This window comes from Macrobrachium nipponense, chromosome 10 (assembly GCF_015104395.2).
Source record: "Macrobrachium nipponense isolate FS-2020 chromosome 10, ASM1510439v2, whole genome shotgun sequence".
NCBI lineage: Eukaryota > Metazoa > Arthropoda > Malacostraca > Decapoda > Palaemonidae > Macrobrachium > Macrobrachium nipponense.
The window spans coordinates 68,352,470-68,371,557 of record NC_087204.1 but is presented as its reverse complement, the minus strand read 5'-3'; the positions used below and the strand labels follow the sequence as shown (position 1 = coordinate 68,371,557).

Sequence of the window (19,088 nt, the reverse complement as noted above, 5' to 3'; positions counted from 1 at the left end):
CCCACATCTCTTGTTTAAACTGTAAAGCAAGAGGGAAGGGAGACCTGTCATACATGTCACATTACTTGACTTTTGTGACCATAAGGGTATGTTTGTGTTGCCAAATCCTGATCATATTATTTCTACTCTCTCTCTCTCTCTCTCTCTCTCTCTCTCTCTCTCTCTCTCTCTCTCTCTCTCTCTCTCTCTCTCTCTCTCTCTCTGGCAAAGATATTATGTGTTCAAAACTGATTTACTAATTTTCAAATATTAATATTGATTAATACTGTGTAAAGTTTAGACAGATAAATAAAGGATTTACTCATTTTTAAATGTTAACATGCATTAATGTAAAGAGCAATATCAGTTCATTAAAGAAAATACTATATATTGAATTAGTAAGATTTTAGGTTATAATTGTTCATACGCCGAACAAACCTTCGGTCTTAGCAAAAGGATAAATCTTCTGGTGCCAACTGGAAACCGATTAAAAACAATTAAAGATTGTAAATGCAAGGAATCTGTGGTATCTGGCATCCGATGCATAGTTGAGGTGGAAGCAAGTCGAGAGGGTGCACTTCAATCCAGTGATGCACCAGTCTTCTTCAACTACTACCTAGGAGAGTGAACCTTTGCTTTTTTTTTTTTTCTTTTTGTCCTAAGGCTGTGCTTTATTTGTGCTTTATTTAACCAGCGTAAGAACTCCCGTGAGCATCAACGTATTTATACGGCCTTCCAGGATTCCCATGTTCATGCTTCTTCTGGGACAGATGCTACTTGCAGTAGATATGCTTCAGACCTGTTCCTTCTGCTTCGTCAGCAGCTGGCCAGCTACATTTTTTTCTTTAGCATTTTGCATTTGTAATATTTAAAGATATTTTGAAACATTTGTGTTAAGACATTTCAATGTTTTATTTCTCTTCTATAGTATCTTGCAAAACATTTTCTGGGAACGTGGTAATGTTTTGCTCTTTCAGAATTTGTGTGATTACTCCCATCCCTTTTCTGTCAGAGATGTGATTCTTGTGCCTCTCTCAGGACAGAAGATATCTTCTTTTCTTGAGGGGGAAGGCATATTATTTGTTTCTCTTCAGTCTCTACAGTAGTGAGCCATGCTTCTCGCCTTGAAGTTGGGCGGCTGCGGCATTCCACTCAGATCTTGAGAGCCCTTCTACTTCGCTTCCCTCTGCCAGAATTGCCACTTCACTAATTTTGGTATGCTCATCGGTGCTGTGAAGAGAGTTTGGAACCCAGTCAGTCCTGTCGGCATTGTGTTCCTTCCTCAGAGCCCCTCTCTGTGCTGGCTTTGCAGCATCAAGGATGGCAGTGGCTGAACGCTGCCTTCAGCTCTGCATTGATAATATAGTAAAGTGGGCTGAGGTTAATGGTTGTAGATTTTCTGTCAGTAAAACGGTAACTATGCACTTTTGTCGTATAAGGGGAATCCATTCCGATCCAGATCTATTCATTCATAGGCAGAGAATTCCATGTGTTGGCGAAACAAGGTTTCTTTGGTTGATATTTGATAGCAAGCTGACCTGATTCCACATCTGAAATATATTAAGGCAAAATGCTTGAAAGCAATGAATTTGCTGAAAGTCCTGTCTCACACCTCGTGGGGTGCAGACCGAACTCAGATGTTGAGATTATATAAAGCCTTGGTCTTTTCAAAATTAAGTTATGGGCGTGAAATGTACACGTCTGTGTAGCCAAATAGCCTTAAAATGCTCTACTCAATTCATCAAGGAGGAATACAGTTGTGTACAGGAGCATTTAAATCATCTCCCACTGAGAGCATGCTTGTAAATGCTGGTGAGGTGCCGCTAGATCTTCATTGCTAGTGTCTGCTGGTTTGGAGCTGGTATAGATTCCAGAGGCTACCTAAGTCTTTAACCAGCAATTGTATGAGAAAGGAAAGGAATTGGCAGTTTTATGAAGATCACCCCAAGCAACCTCATCCATTCGCTTTTAGAGTAAATTTTATTGTCAGTGAATTAAACATGCCAAGGATTGAGATTTTACCAGCAAAATATTCAGTTAGCCCCCCTGGAACTTTCCAGAAATAAAATTCTGGAGATATTTTAATTTTACCAAGACAGAATTGTCTAGTAAGACCATGCAGTCAATATTTTTAGAACATTCTTTGAAACATGGTACCTCCACTGCAGTTTTCACAGATGGCTCAGTCATATGCTGGCATTGGCTTTGGTGTAGCCTTCCCTGATATAGATAGAAGCAGGAGGTTATCATCTGTTGCATCAATTTTTACAGCAGAACTATATGCAATTGTAAAGGCTTTAAAGGAAATTTTAATTCAGAATGAAAATAATTTTATTATATATTGTAACTCAAGAAGTGTTCTTCAGTTACTGGAATCTTTTAACGTGTTAAGCCCTCTTGATTTTGGATATATTGGAATGGCTGCTCTTACTGAAAAGAAGAGGGAAAGAGGTAAAGTTCTGTTGGGTGCCTTCCCATGTTGGGGTGGTTGGGAATGAGAAAGCTGACCAACTTGCAAAGTCGGCAGTCAGCTCCTCAGAACCCACAAGATGCCTACTACCATATCAGGATTTATATCTTCTAGTAGGTCAGAGAATGAAAAATGTTGAGAGTCCCAGTGGGAGGATATTTTAACTAATCAAAAAATGCGCAGTATCACGTCATCAGTGTCTCCTTGGTCTAATCCCTATATGCCAAGGAGACAGGAAACAGTGTTATGTAGATTGAGAATTGGACATACAAGACTCACTCATGGGTTCTTGATGTCCTGTGAAAATCCTCCATTTTGCAATGACTGTACTGTGCCCTTGACTGTGAGACATTTGCTGGTTGAATGTCCCAGACTTGGGAATTTGAGATATAGGTTCCTATCTTGGGAATGTGACAGAGAAGGTAATTTTATTCTAGCTACAATTCTCGGAAAGGATTGTAATATAGAACAGTTATATATCTTTATGTTGGAGGCGGGCCTCCTCAACAAAATTTAGATTATACATAGAATACCTATGTAAGAATTTATATATTTGAACAAATATATTTATGTACAGGCGGTCCCCGGGTTACGACGGGGGTTCCGTTCTTAAGACTCGTCGTAACCCGAAAATCGTCGTAAGCCGGAACAACGTTCTTGAAAACATGTCCACAGGGAAAATTTCACTACTAATTTGCAATTTTTCTTAGGGCCGTATCTCTAAAATTATCACTAATTTACTTTTTTCATGTGCAACACTGTGTATTCACAAATTACTGTATATTTTCATTAAAATACAAGAGAGAGAGAGAGAGAGAGAGAGAGAGAGAGAGAGAGAGAGAGAGAGAGAAGAGAGAGAGAGAGAGAGAGAGGAGAGAGAAAATCCTTAGGTTTCAATAGATTGAAATGAACGTCTGTAGGCAACTTTTTCTCCCTCCCATAAATACATATATTTCTCCAGAGAAGAGAGAAAGAGAGGACTGTGCAATTATGTTTGTCTGTCTATCAATTCTTTTGCTGAGAGCGAGAGAGATAAAAGGAAGAAATAGAAACACCAAATGTATGACAAATATCTTGTGGAGAGAGAGAGAGAGAGAGAGAGAGTTGTTTAAAAGAGAGAAATGGAATGATTATTGTATTTAAAATACTCAGATATGAATTTTGTACTTATAGTATAATATTGGAAAATATTAATGATAAAACTTATTACATACACGTCCATGAAAATGATCTCATCTCAGTAAGAGAGAGAGAGAGAGAGAGAGAGAGAGAGAGAGAGAGAGAGAGAGAGATTACATAAACCATTAAATTTCGTTGACCATTGTATGGCCATTGTTAAGCTCGAGTGTCACTCGAGTTGAGGTGGGGAAATTGATACAGAAAAAGACAAAGGGAAGAATTTTCTTTTGAAATTATTTATCGTATTATTACTACTTTTATTATTATTATTATTATTTGAAAATATAATAAACACGTGCATCTACCATAAAAGTTCTCTCATCTCAGTAAGAAAGAGGAATTATCCTTACAAGTGAAATGGAAAGGTCATTTTCATCTCTTTAAAATACGACCATTATGAATTTTGTAATTAAAGTTTTATTATTATTATTATTATTATTATTAAATAACTGAAATTATCAATAAACATTTTACATACTAGTACCATAAAAATTCTTTCATCTCGGTAAAAGAGACGAGAGAGAGAGAGAGAGAGTGTTTATCTCTCTTTGTTTATAACGCTTCCAGCGAAAAGAGAGGGAGGGCGTTACCACTATGACTCATTATTATCTTTTGTGGCAAAAGAGAGAGAGAGAGAGAGAGAGTTCACCCTTAATTAAAAGTGACATGGATAGATTAGTACGTATTGTATTTCTTTAAAATACTATCACATATGAATTTTGTAATTACAGTTATTATTATTATTATTTAATTATTTTTTTTTTTTTTTTTTTTTTTTTTTTTTTTTTTTTTTTTTTTGCGACTCTATCACAGTCCTCCAATTCGACTGGGTGGTATTTATAGTGTGGGGTTCCGGGTTGCATCCTGCCTCCTTAGGAGTCCATCACTCTTCTTACTATGTGTGCCGTTTCCAGGATCACATTCTTTTGCATGAGGCCCGGAGCTACTTCAGCCTCTAGTTTTCTAGATTCCTTTTCAGGGATCGTGGGATCGTAACCTAGTGCTCCTATGATTATGGGTACGACTTTTCCTTTCCACTGGCATATCCCATATCCTTCTTATTTCTATTTTTCAGATCTTGATACTTATCCAATTTTTTCCCTCTCTTTCTCTTCAACTCTGGTGTCCCATGGTATTGCGACATCAATGAGTGATACTTTCTTCTTTGACCTTGTCAATCAACGTCGTTTCTGGTCTGTTTGCACGTATACCCTATCCGTTCTGATACCATAGTCCCAGAGGATCTTTGCGTGATCGTTTTCTATCACTCCTTCAGGTTGGTGCTCGTACCACTTATTACTGCACGGTAGCTGATGTTTCTTGCACAGGCTCCAGTGGAGGGCTTTTGCTTACTGAATCATGCCTCTTTTTGTACTGGTTCTGTGCAAGTGCCGGGCATTCACTTGCTATGTGGTTTATGGTTTCACTTTTCGTATTGCACTTCCTACATATGGGAGAGATGTTATTTCCGTCTATCGTACTTTGAACATATCTGGTTCTTAGGGCCTGATCTTGTGCCGCTGTTTATCATTCCTTCAGTTTCCTTCTTTAGCTCTCCCCTCTGTAGCCATTGCCAATTGTCATCGCTGGCTAGTTCTTTAGTCTGTCTCATGTATTGTCCGTGCATTGGTTTGTTGTGCCAGTCCTCTGTTCTTTCTGTCTTTCTCCTGTCTCTGTATATTTCTGGGTCTTCGTCTGCTTTTATTAGTCCCTTCTTCCATTATTATTATTATTATTATTATTATTATTATTATTATTATTATTATTATTATTATTATTATTATTTTTGAAAAGTATTAAAAAACTAATAGTACAAGTACATAAAAAATCTCGAGTCTCAGTAAATGAGAGAGAAAAAAAAAGAGAGAGAGAGGGGGAAAATGAAAATCAGGACCACTGATTGCAACACTGCAGCTCTCCCCCAGCTCTTCCCCCTTTTGGCTGTCACAGAACATGATATATATCTGACAGTTTTAGTACCTGGAAAGGTTACAGAGAAGACTGGGATTTCCTTCATTCTTCGATAATTTTTTAAATATAAGCTAAAATCTTACTAATTCACTATGGTATTTTCTTTAATGAATTGATATTATTGCTGTATAAATTAATATTAATATTTGAAAATAGTAAATAATTTATTTATCATACTAAAAAACATACATCTTTGTAGCATAGAGAGAGAGAGAGAGAGAGAGAGAGAGAGAGAGAGAGAGAGAGAGAGAGAGAGAGAGAGAGAAAATTATAGTGATTATTTTCTTGGAAAATACAAAGAGACGGGAAGAGAGGGATGAAGGAGGAGGATAGAGAGGGAGAGAGGAAAAAACTGTTGCTAAAAAACTATAAAGGATTTTTGTTCTTAATCTTATCATAATATGTGTTTTTTAAAAGCGTCGTAAACTCGGAGCGTCGGAAGCGTCAGCGTCGTAACCTCGGAACAAGCGTCGTAACCCAGGGCGGATTTTTCAATGAATATTTAAGAAAAAGCGTCGTAACCTTGGAACGTCGTAAGCCGGACCCGTCGTAACCCAAGGACCGCCTGTACATATACAGTGGGCCCCCCGTATTCGCGTTCTCCGGATTCGCGGACTCACACATACGCGGATTTCTCTCGGGTACATTTCCCTGCATTATTTGCGGAAAATTCGCGCATTCGCTGTATTTTTCTATGAGAAATATCCACAAATTCCTGGTTTTTGTTATCAATTTCATCATAAAATGCACTTTTTGTGATAAAACTATTAAAAAAACCAAGTATGAAAATTTTTTGTGGTTTTTCTTAAGTTTTAACTAACAAAATAGGCTGTTTTTAGCATTTTTATAGGGGTTCCAAACATTCGCGGATTCTAACTATTCGCGTGGGGGTCTGGTACGCATCCCCCGCGAATACGGGGGGACCACTGTATGTTTAAATATTTTTATATGAAATGTATTTTAAATTTAATTCTTTCCTATTTAAATTTATTTCGGTGTCAATAACTTAGATGTTGTGATGCCAGTTTTAATAGACACAATCAATCAATCAAAGTGGTTTCCTCTGCAAGGCTACTCTTCACTGCTCACATACGAATAGAATCCAAATTCCGGCAACAGTCAAATCCAGAAACAGTTCCAGATCAGTAGGAATGTTTTGGGTTTCATACAAGAAACTTAGCTAGATTGGCTAGGTATATTTTGTCTACCTGTGCTGTGAATCTGCTGTTTTTAACGGTAGTATTAATGATCCTAAATGATATAAATTTTCATAATGAAATTTTGCTTACTTACCTTCTTCTAAAGTAGACCCTTGCCCAACCTTTTAGTAGTCTGTCAAGGAGAATTCTGACAAGAGCTAAGAAATTCAAAACACACCTAGTGGAGAGCAGGTTTAATAGACAGTTATCCGGTATCAACCATTTGATCTTCTTTTGTTTTAAATGCCAACTTGCATGGAGGTATAAGCTATCTTTAGCAATAGGTTAGTATCCAAATCAAAGTTTTTTTATGAAATTTGTTAGAAAAGTGGTCCCCCTGTATTCGCGGGGGAGGCGTACCAGACCCCCCCCACCCCCCCATGAATATTCAGAACCCGCGAATAGTTGGAACCCTTATAAAAATGCTTTAAAGCTCCTATTTTGTTAAAACTCGCTAAAAATTTCTATACCTGGTTTTTTTAGTAGTTTTATCACAAAAAGTGCATTTTTTTATATAAAAAAAACAAACAAAAAACAAAAAAAAAAAAAAAAAAACAGGAATTTGTGGATATTTCTCATAGAAAAATACCATGAATAGGGAAATTTTCTGCAAATAATGCGGGGAAATGTTCCAGAGAGAAATCCACGAATGCACGAGTCTGCGAATCTGGAGAACGCAAATATGGGGGTCCACTGTATTACTTACTTTCTTTTCTGTATTTCATTTAAAATAAAGAAAAACAGAATTACGTAAGTGAATTCAATAGGACAGAATCCAAGTTTGTACATGGAATTTTGTATTAGAAAAAACTTATCACAATAGAAAAACTGTACAGGTAGTCCCCGGTTATTGACAGGGGTTCCGTTTCGACATGCCTGATGATAAGCAAAAATCGCCATTAACCAAAACTTGCCAATTTATGGTCTTTTGACACCAATGACTGGTTAATGGCACCTCTGTTGGTATGTTTCGGGGCCATACCATAACTCTGTTATTAGTGCTGATTACTGGAAATGGTGCATAATGGCACTTATGGAGCCGATGACCGGTTAGTGGCGCCTCTGTTAGGTACTTATCAGTGCCATAACTATTATCGCCTCTGATAACTGGAAATGGTGCATAATGGCGCCCAAAATTGCAGTAGTGCCATAAAACTGGAACGCCATTATCCAAGTCTGCCGATAATCGGGGACTGCCTGTGCAATATTCATGTTGTGTTACATCAGTTTTCTAAAAACTTGAGTTTACTATAGCATGAACATTGCCTTAGAATCTTGAGTCTAATTTAAGATGCAGTATATATAATTTTAGATAAATCTAGCATACGGTAGTTTTAGGAGGTTCATCATATTAATAGGTAGTACTACATTATATTCATTGAAGAGTAGAGAAATTCCTGGAAAAAATTATTTTTTCATAATAAGTGTACATGATTTTCTTATTTCCAGTCAAAACTAGCTGAAAGGCAGACATCCCCCCCAGATTATCTAACAGAAGCTGAATTGATCAGTTTGATGGAGAAGCATGGTATTGGGACAGATGCTTCCATTCCAGTTCACATTAATAATATATCTCAGAGGAACTATGTAACTGTCTCATCTGGACGAAGGCTTGTTCCCACCAACCTTGGCATTGTACTTGTGCATGGTTATCAAAAAGTAAGTATTGTTGGTATTTTATCTGTAGAACCTTAATCATTCCACCACAGCAGGGCTAGTGGGAAAAAACTCACCAGTCCAGCAGAATTTTGAAAATGATACAAGATGTCAACAGCATTATTTTCATTTATTTGGAAGTAATGTGCATACTGTATTCATTTCAGATTTGTGAGACATTTATCTTTTCCAAATATCAAAAAGGATATAACAGCAGAATTATACAAAGGCTATACCCTACTAGTACATTGTTACCCTCTGCTAGACAAACAAAATTGTAAAAAAACTGTTTATACATTCAACTTACCTGTCAGATATATACTTAGCTATTGACTTCGTCGCGCCGACAGAATTTCGAATTCCGCGCACACGCTACAGGTAGGTCAGGTGATCAACCGCGCTGCCGCTGGGTGGCAGGAATAGGAACCATTCCCGTTTTCCGTCATATTTTTTTTGTCAGCCATACTGGTAACATCGTTGTTGGTATCTCTAGCTGGATTTCGTTTTTGGATTGCAATTGATCTTCGTTTTGGACCTTTTGGTGACGTTTTTGTATCGTTGTATTGGCATATGCTATTGTGGACCGTTATTGGAATTTGTCTTGGATTTTTCATTATGATGTCTGATTCTGGAAGTGTAGTGAGAATGTGTGTGAATGCAGGGTGCAAGGTGAGGATGCCGAAAGCTTCGGTTGATCCTCATACTGTCTGTAGAATATGTAGGAAGTATGAATGCTCTATCGATAACACTTGTCATGAATGTGAGAGTTTGAGTGCTGAAGGGTGGAGGTCTCTAACTTCTTATTTGAAGAAGTTAGAGAAAGACCGGTTAAGGAAGTCCTCTTCCAAAACCAAGCCTAGCTCTCTTTCTTCGAGTGAATTGGTGAGTAATTATGTACCCTCTTCTAACATTATGAATGCTCCTTCTAATATTTCAGGACTTTCTCCTAATGCAGATCCTACTGATTCTGCTTCGGAGATCGCAAGCCTTAAAGCAGCGCTTATGAAAATGGAGCGTAAAATGGCTGCCATAGAAGGTAAGCAAAATTTTAGTGCTGTGGAAAGTGATGTGAATGTCCCCAGTGAAGTGGAGGAGGCATCTGATTGGCTTCACAACGCTCCCAGGCCTAGACCTCTTTCAAGCTCCCAAGCCCAGAGGAGAAGAAATGTCAAAAGCCGTGCGGAGGTTATGGAGAATCCCCACCAGTCAGACGTCTCTTCGGCAGATTCTGTGACATCCCAGACTGCCAAAGAGCGCATTAGAAAAAGCGTTCTTCGTGAATGTTTTTCTTCATCCGAGAATTCGTCCCCTAAAAGAGGATGGAGATCGGCGGATCATTCTCGTCCCCTGAAGAGGATATGGGAAGAAACTGGAATTAACTCGAGTCCAGAACGTTTTTCGGAGGATTCCCCGACGGAAAATAAGAAAGCAAAAGTTTTGCCTTCTCCCGCTAAGTCGTCGAGAATGGAGAAAGTATCCTCTCCTTTAACTCATTTAGATCAAAGGGAGGAAACAACTAAGATATTGAAAGATATGCAGGAGTCCATTGCTTCCCTGGTCGGGGTTCTTTCCCGAGATCCTCCCAGAAGAAAGGATAAGTATCTTCCGGTGAAGAAATCGAGGACACCTTATTATCAACCTCCCAGGAAAGAAGTTTCCTCTTCGGATGAAGGGTCTGTCTTTCACAGACCCAAGAAAGTACGAGTTCATGGAGCGCTCTCGGGGCGCGAGGCAACCAGGTGTGAAGAGACAACCAGGCATAAAGCGCCAGCCGAGCGGGAAGCGCCAGCCAGGCGTGAGGCTCTGGTCAAGCGCAAACCAACATCAGGACGATCGTGAAGCGCCAACCAGGCGCGATGCGCCAGCCAGGCGTGAAGCGCCAGCCGCGCGCGAGGAGACAACCAGGCGCGAGGCGCCAGCTGATAAGGGAATGCAAGTTGAGATGGAAGTTGCTAGGAGGAGATATTTATTGAGGCATGTAATATCTTCAGATAGCGATTCTCCTGCAAATAGGAGCCCGATTCAGAATAAAGGGGATCGAACTCCTCAAAGAGAACCTTGTACATCGAAGGCTTCTACTTCAAGGTCTCAAGAGAAATTATTGGATAGGAAAGAGAGAGCTTCTAGATCGGCTAGCCTCTCTCCTTCTAGGAGTATCTCTCCTAAGGAAAAAGATTCCCATATAAGAACTCACTCTCCTTCCATGATGGAGTTGGAAGACGTGTCGGAGGAAGAAACCCCGAATAATGAGGGCGTTTCCAATTACAAAGTTTTAGCGTCTCTGCTTCTTCAAGAGTTTGGAGATTCCCTAAGCCCAGCAGCTCCTCCCTCTCCGAGATCTTTGTTTTCGAGTACGAAGACTCCTAAGTCGTCCTCGTACTTAAAAATGAAACCAGCTATTTCAATGAAAAAAGCTCTTCAATCATTAAACAACTGGATGAATGTGAAGAAAGAGGCTCAGAAAACAGTTTTCTGCTCTCCTCCTTGTAAACTCGGAGGGAGGAAAGGAATTTGGTATAAGACGGAGGAAGCGATGGGTCTTATGCTACCATATTCAGCAGAAGCTGATTTTTCTAGCTTAGTCGAAGCATCAAGAAGGCAGGCATTGAATTCAGCGAAGGCTTATTGGAGCATGTCGGAATTGGATCAGCACCTTAAGGGGATTTTTCATGTACTAGAAGTTTTTAACTTCTTGGATTGGTCCCTTGGAGTGCTGGCCAAAAAGGCGAAAGAACCGGACGTTTTGGAACCCGAAGTTCTACATAGTATTTTATCCTGTATGGATAAGGCGGTTCAAGACGGTTCAGGGGAATTGACATCTCTGTTCGGTGCTGGAGTAGTGAAGAAGAGATCGTTGTTTGGTTCATTCCTGACCAAAGCCGTGTCCCCTTCACAGAGGTCAGCCCTTTTGTATGCTCCTATATCGAAGCATCTTTTTCCTTCTCTCTTGGTGAAGGATATTGCAAAGTCGCTGGCTGAGAAAGCAACCCAAGATCTCTTGGTTCAGTCTACCAAGAAAGCAAGACCAGCGGTTTCAGTGGCTAAGAAGACTACTCGTACTCCGGTAGTGCCCTTTCGGAGAGGTTCCACCTCTCGACCTAACAACAAAAAGGAAGAACAGAGAAGCGAGGAAGGTCTTCTTTTCGGGCCTTTAAGAAAACAAAGTAGCAGCAAAATCCTCCAAACTTCTGTAGGGGCCAGACTCCTAAACTTTGTAGGAGCCTGGGCAATAAGGAAAGCCGACCCTTGGACGTTAGCTCAGGTCTTGGGAAAAAAAGGTTACATCAATACCTTTTCAGTACAAACCACCTTTGTCGAAAGTTCCGAAGGAACTATCGGCGAAGTACAAGGACCCTGTGCTGAGAGCGACACTTCTTCAGATGGTGATAGCGATGAAAGACAAGGAAGCAATAGAGGAGGTTCAGGATCCTTCCTCCCCGGGGTTTTACAACCGCCTATTTTTAGTACCAAAGGCATCGGGGGGATGGAGACCAGTCTTGGATGTGAGCATCCTGAATCGTTATGTAGAAAAGAAAAAGTTCTCGATGGAGACTTCTGCCTCGGTGCTTTCAGCCCTGCGAAAGGGAGACTGGATGGTCTCTCTAGACCTGCAGGATGCCTATTTTCACGTTCCTATTCACCCATCGTCGAAGAAGTATCTAAGGTTCGTGATACAAGGAATGGTCTTTCAGTTCAGGGCCTTGTGCTTCGGCCTCTCCACCGCTCCGCAGGTATTCACGTACCTGATGCGGGGAAACGTGGGCAAGATGGCTACATCTGGAGGGCATAAACGTCTCTCTTTATCTAGACAACTGGCTAATAAGAGCAAAATCCCAGAAACAATGTTTGGAGGATCTACGGAAGACACTCGATTTGACGAATTCATTAGGACTACTCGTGAATCTCGAGAAATCGCAGATGATCCCCAGTCAGGACTTAGTCTATTTGGGGATTCGGATGAATTCTCGGGATTTTCGGGTTTTTCCGTCCCAAGAAAGGATTCTGCGAGGGATTCAGAAAGTAACGTCCTTTTCTAAAGAAAGAGAAAAAGTTTCAGTTTCCAGAGAGTGGCTAAGCCTTCTAGGGACTCTTTCATCCCTAGAACAATTTGTGTCCCTAGGAAGACTTCATCTTCGACCACTACAATTCTTCCTAAAACAATCATGGACTTGGAAGAAAGGATGTCTGTCGGACACTTTTCCTGTGACATTAGAAGCGAAGAAACACCTGAAGTGGTGGCTGCTTCCGCTAAAAAAGAACGAGGGAGTGTCTCTAGAGGTTTAGAACCCAAACCTAACCTTGTTCTCAGACGCTTCAGAGACGGGATGGGGAGCGACTCTAGGGGCAAAAGAAGTGTCGGGCAGATGGGAGAGAGAACAGAAGGACTGGCATATAAACGCCAAAGAACTATATGCAGTGTTCCTGGCACTGAGATTCTTCGAATCAGAAGTAAAAAATCAAGTGATCCAAGTCAACGCAGACAATACCACGGCGTTGGCTTATATAAAAAAAGGGGGGACGCATTCGTTCTCCCTTTACGAGATAACGAGGGACCTGCTGTCATGGATGGAGGAGAGGAACATCACACTCCTAACCAGATTTGTGAAAGGAGAAAAGAATGTGAGAGCAGACAGGCTCAGCAGAACAAACCAAGTTCTCCCCACGGAGTGGACTTTACACGAGCAGGTTTGTCAAAGTCTATGGAACCTGTGGGGAAGGCCACAAATGGATTTATTTGTGACATTCCTTTCAAAAAGGATAGAAAACTTCTGCTCCTCAGTCGAAGACCCGAGAGCGATAGCGGTGGATGCCATGCTACTGGAGTGGTCGGGACTCGACGCTTACGCCTTCCCTCCATTCAAGTTGCTAGGAGTGGTGATGAAGAAATTCGTTGCATCAACAGGGACGAGACTAACACTCATCGCCCCATTTTGGCCATCCCAAGATTGGTTCACAGAGGTACAGGAATGGACAGTAGACTATTCAAGATCTCTTCTAAACAGGATAGATCTTCTCAGACAACCCCACTTCGAGAGGTACCATCAAAACCTCCCCGCTCTCGCTCTGACTGCCTTTCGACTATCGAAAGATTGGTCAGAGCGAGAGGCTTTTCAAGCAAAGCTTCGAAAGCAATTGCTAGAGCCCGAAGATCGTCAACTATTCGGGTTTACCAATCGAAGTGGGATGTGTTCAGAAGATGGTGTAGGAAGAATAAATTGTCCTCCTCCGATACCTCTGTACCAATATAGCAAGATTTTTGTTATTTTTGAGAGAGGAAGCTCATCTTTCAGTTTCTACCATAAGAGGATACCGAAGCATGCTCTCGGCGGTTTTTAGAAATAGAGGATTGAATTTGGCAAAAGATAAAGATTTACATGATTTAATAAGATCGTTTGAAACCTCTAAATCTATATCCTCAGTTCCTCCAAGCTGGAACCTGGATGTAGTACTCAAGTTCCTCTCGTCAGAAAAGTTTGAACCTCCCGACCGTGCCTCGTTCAGAGATTGGGACGAGAAAGTGTATTTCCTCATAGCCCTTAGCTACCGTTAAGAGAATCAGTGAAATCCATGCCCTAGATTCTCGAGTGGGTTTTAAAAGAGACGCGGCTATCTGTGCTTTCCAACCCTTCGAAACCCTGGGCAAGGAGTTTTGAAGTGAAAAGTCTTTCAACTTTGGTGGGAGACGAAACTGAAAGAACTTTATGCCCAGTTAGAGCTCTTAAGTTCTATCTTAAAAAGAAAGAAGAGCTACGGGCATGTAAACAAAGTTTATGGTGCGCAGTGCGGGATACGAAAAGGCCAATGCCCAAAAATGCGTTGTCATATTTTGTTAGAAGTGTGATTACGGAAGCTCACAGTGTATGTGCAGACGATTCCTATAAGTCACTGCGAGTAAAAGCTCATGAGGTAAGAGCTGTGGCAACGTCATTATCTTTCCAGAAGAATATGTCTATGAAGGATATTATTAATGCGACCTATTGGAGATGCAATTCGGTATTCGCATCTCACTATCTTAAAGATGTTAGGATTACCTATGAAAAGTGCTTCTCTCTGGGTCCTTTTGTGTCTGCGGATACAGTGCTGGGAATAGGGACGCATACCGATCCTTAACTGAAAAGATTAAAATTTGTTTATGAAAAACCGTACCTTTGAGTTAGGCTCTAAGTTTCTTCTTACATGACGGCTAGATGTCGCACAGGCGGCCGTTGCCTTGGTTAAGCAAGGAACTGTGAGTTTATCTTACAGGATGGGCTATACTATAGGAGACTGTGTCTTTGATCATACGTAAATCTTCCCTTTCCTTGAGGCAGGTTTTTTGATTTACTACTAATAAGGGTGCTAGTTGTCGCACAGGCGGCCGTTACCCTTGTCAGTAAGGAACTGCGAATGTGCCTTATAAGCGGAGTTGTACTAAAGACTTTGTCTAAAATCTGTGCATGAACCTCCCTTTTGAGACAGTATCAAGGTTTTTCTGCTGGCATGAGCACTTGACGTCGCACAGGCGGCCGTTGCTTCTGCCAGTAGGAGGCTTTGAATAGGTCTTAAAAGCGGGGTTGTACAAAAATTTAATTTTTGAATTTATATTTTTTGTAATTAAGTGATGTGTGAGATAATTGTGTTTGAGTTTTTTGGTTGTTTGCAAGGGGTTCGGGGATGATTCCTTGCAATCTTAGAAATAACATGGTGTTAGGTTAAGGTGATCGGGATCGGTATTGTGCTCCTTAGAAAAAAGGTACTTGTCATATAAGTGGATTGAAACCCTTTGACATAGCCCTTATAGGATCGGCCAAGTAAGTGGATAAGACCCCTTTGGCAGACCTACAAGAACTCTTAGCAATAGATCAATTTCTCGCTGAGGCTCTTGAGACTAAGCAGACTCCTGGTTATTAATCATGAAGTCTTCAGTCTAAACAGGTAGGAACCAAGGTTTTATTTAATTATTACCTACAACGAATGTTGTGATATCTGTTTAAATCAGTTATTAGCTGTCTTTTACCCTCCTCCAATGGTGTGAATCAGCTAAGTATATATCTGACAGGTAAGTTGAATGTATAAAAATGATATTGTTATGATACAATAAAGTTTTATACATACTTACCTGGCAGATATATACTTAGCTATTGACTCCGTCGTGCCGACAGAATTTCGAATTTCGCGCACACGCTACAGGTAGGTCAGGTGATCAACCGCGCTGCCGCTGGGTGGCAGGAATAGGAACCATTCCCGTTTTCCATCATATTTTTTCTAAACCATCTGTCTCCTGAGGGGAGGATGGGTGGGCAATTAATTGTATATATCTGCCAGGTAAGTATGTATAAAACTTTATTGTATCATAACAATATCATTTTTATGTCATATACATAATTTTTTTTTTTTTTGCTGATATAATAATTTTCTCTGTTGAGGTAAAAGCTAAGAGTAAGGCTATCACTGCCTCTTAGTCATACCATAAACTAGTTGTGCTTAAAAAAGTGCACTTAGGTCTTCATAAGAAACACACTAAGAGTCAAGTGCCTAGTAAAACATAAAATCATCCCAAATGCCATTTGTATGATATCTCTCAGAATAGCCAATTATGCATATTACATACAAGCATTCTTTATCATTTTAGCACTATACTACCATGTATAAACATTACAGATTTTGGTTATATTATATGTATTACAGTGTTCCCTCCATATTCGCGGGGGATACGTACCAGATGCTCCTGTAAATAGCTAGAATCCCCAAATATTTGAAACCCCTATAGAAACACTGAAAGCTGCCTATTTTGTTAGTTAAAACTGAAGAAAAACCCACTAAAAATGTTTATACCTGGTTTTTTAATAGTTTTATCACAGAAAAGTGCATTTATGATGAAATTGAATAAAAAAAAGAAAAACTGGAATTTGGGAATATTTCTCATAGAAAAATATAGCAAATACATGAATTTCTCATGAATAATGGGTAGATATGGTCCATAGAAAAATCTGCGAATATGTAAGTCCGCGAATGCCGACAACGTGAATACGGGGGTTCCACCGTATGTAGCGCAAGTGTTAACAGGTAATGTAAAATGACTGTGTACTAGTACATTCTAGACTTTTTCTAACCATGAATTGTTACAACACCAAATGACTTCTCAAAGATAAAAAATAAAGAATATTGTGACCCATTACCAATTATGAAATTTGTGTAATATATTCTGTTGCATGACACACTGAATTTCTAACGAATTGGTATGGAGGGCCTTGGTGGAGAGTTAGGTCGCCAGATGTGTGATCTTGTCCTGTTTGGGCATAATCCTTAGAGTGGAAGCAGAAAAAACCCTCTCACTGCTATCATGCTATCCCATTTCAATTCAAAAGACTGGAAAATACTACTAGATAATGATACACCGTATACAAATTGTTATCTTGTTATCAGTGTTAGTCTTCTGGTCCTTTAAGAGCAGTCTTTTAAGATATATGTCCAGATAATTATTACTTTTATGTCCAAATAATTATTCCTTTTTTCATAGTCATCACAAGGAAAAGTAGCCACAATTAGTCTCCATGTTTTTTTATTAGATCCTGTCCATATAAATAGATTTTTCCTTAGTTTTATTTCTATCTCAGTCAAATTTAGCACCAGTGTGAACATTTTCTCATTGACATCGCCTTACATGACAATTCAGCCAAGGTTACTGGTCTTGGGCTGTTTCAGGACTGAAGAAAGTGTCCTTTGGTTATGTTTAATGTTTTTCTTGAGTTGTACAGCTAACTACTACTTCTGACTCACTGGGAACTTTTCAGCTAATTGTAATATGATTGGTTTTGAAAAATTAAATGAAGACTGCCATTTCCCAGATTTAATTTTATGTAAATAATATGCATTCAACAGTGATGTGTCAACCAGGTGAAAAAGTTATTTTACGTACCTCTGTTTTGTTTTCCACATACTACAGCTAATGGAACTAACCAGCATATTCTTAAGTGCAATTAGCATTTTTTATTGCAGTCTACATGCCTGTTGGTCTTTTCAGTCTTTCCAAATTTTGTAATTTTGCACCATTCCATTTCATCTTTGAATACTTAAGATCAGGTGTACTGTACTATTTTGTAAAAGCTGTGAAACTTAATTTCCTAATTCATTTTGAATCATTCTTTCATCCAGTGGTCCACAGTGTGATGCTTTTCACATGAGACATTATCATCATTATACAAAGGAAATAAAACATTTCTTTGTGTGTTATTTCTAAGAAAGTTTTAATGTGCTTGGGAGCCTCTTTGCCTTTTGTTTCTACCAAAGACACTGATACTTATTAGTCTGCTAAGTTGTTGCAAAAAAAATCTAACAAACATTCACATTCATATAGAAATTGTCATTAGTGCTTTTGTCCTTGGTAATTTCAAGGCTGTTGGCATTGAAATCAAATGACTGTGGTTTAAAGTCACTGGCAGCTTACTGCCCATTTGTTATCTTGGTCTCTTTGCTATGAATATTGTCTTCATTTTCAATATCTTGTGATTTTTTGGTATAATCTAGCTCACAAGGATTTGTGTCACAGTTTAATACATTGGAATTGTTTTCATTATATGAGAAAGAATCTAGTATTTGAATAAAGAAATATTGATTGGTGAGGGTTCAGCATTCAGTCTGCTGTTGGTCAGAATGGAGAAGGCTTACTCTTTAGTCATGGTTCTTTGATATGTTGATAGATACTGGCTTTATTTGTGGAAATGATAATGTAAAATGTCAATTACCTATATTGCAACACTACCTTGGATGTTTTTCTGGTATATTTTCTATCTTATTCAAGGTCACTTGGAGACTTGAGAAAGCAGAGACAAACATGCTCACGACCAAGATGTGGTCCTAATTAACCTCTGGTATGCATGCATCATATTTGTGTTGGAAGGGTTGATATTGATGCAAATAAGTATTAAGATTTTTTATTTGGAAGACATGTGAAAGTAAATGCACATGGTGTAAGAACAAAAATTATGAAAAATTTTCTGCACTCTCCACAGGAAGTTCAAAGTGACTATTTACAACCCTGTTTGGGGCCTCTTTTACTAGACACTCATAAACATATGCTAATTTTACGGTTATACATGTTTTTTCTAATAATCTCTTTTATTTTGTATTGTAGGATTATAATTACAGCTCACAATATCATAACAGATAAGCACTTAAATCAGTAACAAATTCTAAACTTATTTATGGTAAAATACTCACGAGATATATTGAGGTGGGGAGGTTCAGTAACTTTTTGTGAGGTATTCATGCTTTTTCAAAAATTTCTTTGCTCTTTTCTTTGCAAAATTATAATTATAGTTGACTTACAACGTAAAAGATAAGAACTAAAACCAACAGAAATCCCTGGGTATATTTATGAGCAAATAAACAAAAAGACATCATGGGATAGAGAGGGCAGTACATTTCCCCCATCAAGTCTTAAGGCACAGTGATCTCCCTTTATACTGTGCTGGGATACTACAATTGCCAGAAGTCATTTATGGACCATTGAAGTGTAATGAACATCTTTCCCACCATATTTTTACTCATATGAGTTGGCCTGTCCATTGCTCAAAACCTGCTATAGATCATCATATGAGCATGCTCATCCGTTAAGGTTTAATTAGCTATTACACTGTATACAGATAGTCCCA

The 19,088-nt window shown here is 39.2% G+C and overlaps 1 protein-coding gene across 1 annotated transcript in view; it reads left to right on the top strand.

The window, feature by feature from the left end:
* Positions 1-19,088, top strand: part of LOC135223660 (DNA topoisomerase 3-beta-1-like) — a gene marked incomplete at its 5' end in the record, with an annotated part of 174,629 nt that overhangs the window by 121,006 nt on the left and 34,535 nt on the right. The window contains 1 exon segment of the mRNA XM_064262318.1: positions 8,248-8,457. Coding sequence (XP_064118388.1) covers positions 8,248-8,457 — 210 coding nt within the window.